Raw genomic sequence first — 5,281 nt, 5'->3', positions numbered from 1 at the left:
GTTTCTCTGTGTAGTCCTGGCTGTCCTGGAACTCACTCTGTAGACCAGGCTGGCCTTGAACTCAGAAATCCGCCTGCCTCTGCCTCCCAAGTGCTAGGATTAAAGGCGTGCGCCACCACGCCCGGCAAGATATATTATATACATCGAACTATTTTTTAAAATGAGAATTTTCTCGATTCTCTCCTCTACTTTGCCCTCTTTTCTCCTTACTAAATTAAGCCAGAATGAAAAGCACCTTGTGCATGCGTAGGCGTGTGATGGATGCCAGAGGTTAATGCTGGGAATCTTCCTCTAATGGCTCTCACCCCCTGTGTATGCCTTTCTTGTGTTAAGAACAGATCAGTCAATCCAAGACTCCCACACTATCCATTTCCAGTCCCTCCTCCATACCTGATTTTCTTCAGAGTGCTGATCATATCATCCAGTGCCATGCGGTAAGCACTGATCACCACTGTTGGGTGCATCTGCTGCTCTAGGAAGTGTTCAGCCACAGAGAGCATTTCTCCCGCTGCAAAAAGGATACAGGCACTGTAGCAATGCATTTCAAAGTACCAGAATATGAAGGCAATGTTATTTCCTTGTGCTTCTAAAAAACATTTTTCCTAAAACAGATTTCATTAAAGATATGTATTTGGCTGTAAATATTGTTCCACATTTTACAACTTCTATAAACAATTTATAAAGAAAACATCTTTACTAGATACATTTGAATTTATCTAAGACTGACCTCATGGGCTTACCCTTTTCTTTTTAACTTTGTAACTAAGTATGTATTTCAATTTCCCAAGAAAAATGAAAATAATTTCAAAGAAGAAAAAAAGGGGAAACAGATTTATTAACAATACCTTAGGATACAGTCAAACTGCTGTCACTAAAATCAAAACAGAGAAAAAGGGCTAACTATAGGACTGGAGAGATGGCTCAGTGATTGGTTAAGAGCACCGACTGCTCTTCCAGAGGTCCTGAGTTCAATTCCCAACAACCACATGGTGGCTCACAACCATCTGTAATGGGATCTGGTGCCCTCATCTGGTGTCTCTGAAGACAGCTACAGTGTACTCATAAAAAAGTGCTAACTATAACCCTAGCTCTGGGAGGCGGAGGCAGAGGCAGGAGGAACAGGAACTCAAGGCCGGCCTTGAGATACTGTTTGGCTGCTGTTCTCAACAGACAGTAACTTATTTCAAATTATCATACTCAGGTCTCTTATCTATATTAATCTTTTTTAGATTTATGTATGTGTCTGGTCTGCATGTGTGTATGTGTACCACGTGCCTGCCTGATGTCTGTGGGAGGTGAGAAGATGACGTGGGAACCCCTGGAACAAGTTACAGATGATTGTTGTTGGGAGATTGGTTCTAATGCTTTGATTCAATCAGGAATCTGCGTATTCACATGCTAAAGGTCCTTGTCCCCAATTAGCTTTTGATAGATCAATAAAGATGCCAGCAGCCAACGGCTGGGCAAAGGGAGACAGGGTGGGGCAGAACCTTAAGAGTTGCATAGGGTAGGGGAGAGAAGGGGAGAGAAAGAGAGATCCATGAGTCGGAGAAGGATGGGACAAGGGAGCTGCAGGAGAAAGCCAACCAGCCATGTGAGTATTTGCTGAGTGGTCACTGGCCACTTCCCTGATTGGGCCTGGGGTAGCAGGAGAAGGTTTAGGAGTGCCTACTCATTGAGTTAGCCAAGGCATTTCAAAAATAAGCTAATGTGTGTGCCTTTCATTTGCCAATCCAAAGAGTTCCTGGGTGGGTGGCTGGAGCACAAAGCAGTGTAGCCAAAACTCACCACTACAGATTGTGAGTGAATAGTGGGTGCTGGGAAACCAAATCCAGGTTCTCTGCAAAAACAAGTGGGGCTGGAGACAGCTCAGAGGCTAAGAGCACTTAAGTGTCTGAACTCATTCTCAGCAACCAAGTTAGGTGACTTGAAATCATGTGTAATTCCAGTTTCAAGATACACAATACCTTCTTCTGACTTCTGTGGGCATTTGTACTGAGAACAAACTGTTATAGATAGACACACACACACACACAATTTAGAAAACCTAAATTCCCCAAAGATAAACAACTCCTCATATGCATATAAAAACAAGTCATGGGCTTGTGAGATGGCTTAGCAGGTAAGAGCACCCGACTGCTCTTCCAAAGGTCCTGAGTTCAAATCCCAGCAACCACATGGTGGCTCACAACCATCTGTAATGAGATCTGACTCCCTCTTCTGGTGTGTCTGAAGACAGCTACAGTGTACTTACATATAATAAATAAATAAATCTTAAAAAAAAAAAAAAACAAGTCATGTAAACTTATCTGTTATAGGGTTCTATATAAAGAGCCTTGCTTAAAAACAAAATACTCCAGCCGGGCGTGGTGGCTCACGCCTTTAATCCCAGCACTCGGGAGGCAGAGGCAGGCGGATTTCTGAGTTTGAGGCCAGCCTGGTCTACAAAGTGAGTTCCAGGACAGCCAGAGCTACACAGAGAAACCCTGTCTCAAAAAAACAAAACAAAACAAAAAAATTAGCAGTGATTTCCACAACACATCTTGTGTTTTTGTTTTTGAGACAGGGTTTCTCTTGTGTACCCCCGGCTGTCCTGGAAGTCACACTACAGTCCAGGCTGGTCTTGAACTCAGGGTCCCACCTGCCTTGGCCTCCCTACTGCTAAGAATAAAGGTGTGTGCCACCATGCCAGACTATCACATCTTATCTTTATTTTTTTCAATCTTCCACTTTCCTCTTACCAAGAATAATTACTGATGTGGTCCCATCTCCAACCTCTTCATCCTGGGTCCTGCTAATTTCAATCATGGACTTCGCTGCGGGATGTTGGACTTGAATCTGAAAGAAATATAAACCAAGACTACTCAAAAGACTTTAAAAAACAAAAACTCCCCAAACTTTTTTTTGTGTATGTTTTGTTTGTATGTGATCGCATACATGTCACATGCCCCTTAAGGACAGAGGACAAATTGTGGTTACTGTCTCTGTCTACCATGTGAGTGCTGGGGACTGGATTCAGGCTGTCAGGCTTGGCAGCAAATTGAGCCACCTTGCCAGCTCCCTTAGCTTGGCCACAACTCTTGAATGCCTCATACTCCCTTAACCCCCTGTGTTTTACTGTATCTCTCAGGTATGGTAGTTCATGCTTTTAATCCTGGAAGAGTCAGGCAGATGCTGGTGGATCTCTGTACATTCTAGTTCCAAGCCCTGCTCAAAAAAACACACAGGAAACAAAAAACTAAGGGCTACAGAGTCGTCTCAGTGGTTGTAAATGCTTGTTGCTCTTTCAGAGGATCCACTCAAGTTCAGTTCCTAGCCCTATTTATTGGAGGGCTCACAACCACCAGAAAATGTACCTTTAGAAGGTACATCCTGGCTCATAGTACCCCCTCCCCCTCCAGTATCTTAAGCAGATCACTTTTGTGGGGAAATGTGTCAATGAGAATACAACTTTTTTCTTTCTTTCTTTCTTTCTTTTTTTTTGAGACAGGGTTTCTCTGTGTAGCCCTGGCTGTCCTGGAACTCACTTTGTAGACCAGGCTGTCCTTGAACTCAGAAATCAACCTGCCTCTGCCTCCCGAGTGCTGGGATTAAAGGTGTGCGCCACCATGCCTTAAATACAACCTTGAGAATACAACCTTTAAAGCTTTTTCAGTTTAGTACTACAAACACCATAGTGACTGAATCATGTCCTCTGAAGATAGATTCTAAAGCCTAAACTTTCTGACCCATGAACTCTTCTTCACTTGGAAGGTGGTCTTTGTAGATGTATTCAAGTTAAAACAAGGTCATACAGGTTTAACGTGAGTCCCATCATTCTTTTACAAATAAAGGACACACAAGAATTTTACCTTTACCCTGCACTTGCAAGGGAAAGGACGGAGAAACACTGCTAACTGGGATAAGAAACAGGAGGTTCTAGCTTAGTCTTCAGAACTAGGCCCCACTGAAACCTTGATATCAGACCTACAGCTTCAGTTCATGGGAAGATTAAGTTTCTAGTGCATCCCCTTATTTTGTGGTGCTGGGAATTGAATCTAAGTCCTTCTGAATGAGAAAGATGCACTGTAACACAGAGGTATATCTTCTGGCCTCCCTTTGTGAGACAAATTATTGATACATAGCTCAGACTGTCCTCCAACCTCAACTCTTCTGCCTTCATGCTGAGAAGACAGGCATATACCACATCTGGAGTTTGTTTTTTAAGACAACCATAGCAGACTAGCCAGGCATAATGTTCTGAACCTATAGTCCCAATACTCAGAGGCTTTGAACCGGCAAAATTAATCTCAAATCCCTAATCCTCCTACCTTTACCCCCTAAATACTGAGATTAGAGGCACACTGCCATCATGGCTTGATAACCCTTGGATTTCAGACAGGGTTATTTTAGCCCAAGGATGATCTTGAACTCATGATCCTACTTCTGCCTCTGGTCCCAAAGTGCTGGGATTAGAGGCATACAACACTATGCTAAGGTATCTATATGTACCCAAATAGGTTCTTGGTATTTGTAAAATTGTTAGAAAGGAGGTGAGAAAACAAAACCAAACACACCTCTCGAAGAATGGCATTGCCATCATTGGTCATCACGATGCCTCCCATTGGATCCAAAAGCATCTAAGAAAAAGCAAAAGTGTTACAGATAACAAAAAAAAGGAGGACATGGGGTTTGAGTTCCAATAAAAGGTAGTCCAACCTTCATCATAGATTTAGGTCCCAAGCAGGTCCGGATGATGTCTGCAATCGTCTGTTGGTAAGGAAACACAAAACAAGAAAGTCAGAGAATAATGTGTTTCGAATAACCACTGTTTTGTTTTAAACAGGGTTTACCTAGGTAGTTCTGACTGGTCCTGCTTCTGATTCTCGATGAAAGGATTAAAGGCATACTCTACCATGCCCGGTGCATAGCCAGTATTTTAAAGACTTATTTTTATGGGTATGAGTGTTTTGCCTAAATACATGTTTGTGCTCCAAATACATGCCCGGTGACCAAAGAGGCCTGAAGAGCATGTTGGATACCCTATAACTGGAGTTTCAGGAGGTTGTGAGTTACCACCTGGGTTCACGGAATCAAATCTATGTCTTCTGCAAGAGTAGCAAGTACTTGGGGCTGGAGAGATGGCTCAGTGGTTAAAAGCACTGTCTGCTCTTCCAGAGGTCCTGAGTTCAATTCCCATCAACCACATGGTGGCTCACAACCATCTGTTATGGGATCTGATGCCCTCTTCCAGTATGTCTGATAGTGACAGTATACTCACATTTAAAAAAAAAAAAAAAAG

The 5,281-nt window shown here is 42.9% G+C and overlaps 1 protein-coding gene across 1 annotated transcript in view; it reads right to left on the bottom strand.

Annotated features, from left to right (window-relative positions):
* Cct3 (chaperonin containing TCP1 subunit 3) overlaps positions 1–5,281 on the bottom strand; it is a 23,747-nt gene that overhangs the window by 15,160 nt on the left and 3,306 nt on the right. Inside the window, exons 3-6 of the mRNA XM_021157991.2 lie at positions 4,699–4,749; positions 4,557–4,619; positions 2,742–2,838; positions 391–508 (exon numbers count right to left, since the gene is read on the bottom strand). Coding sequence (XP_021013650.1) covers positions 391–508; positions 2,742–2,838; positions 4,557–4,619; positions 4,699–4,749 — 329 coding nt within the window. The remainder of the gene's footprint in view (positions 1–390; positions 509–2,741; positions 2,839–4,556; positions 4,620–4,698; positions 4,750–5,281) is intronic.

This window comes from Mus caroli, chromosome 3, assembly GCF_900094665.2.
Source record: "Mus caroli chromosome 3, CAROLI_EIJ_v1.1, whole genome shotgun sequence".
In the NCBI taxonomy this organism is placed as follows: domain Eukaryota; kingdom Metazoa; phylum Chordata; class Mammalia; order Rodentia; family Muridae; genus Mus; species Mus caroli.
This window is presented reverse-complemented; position numbering and strand designations above follow the sequence as displayed.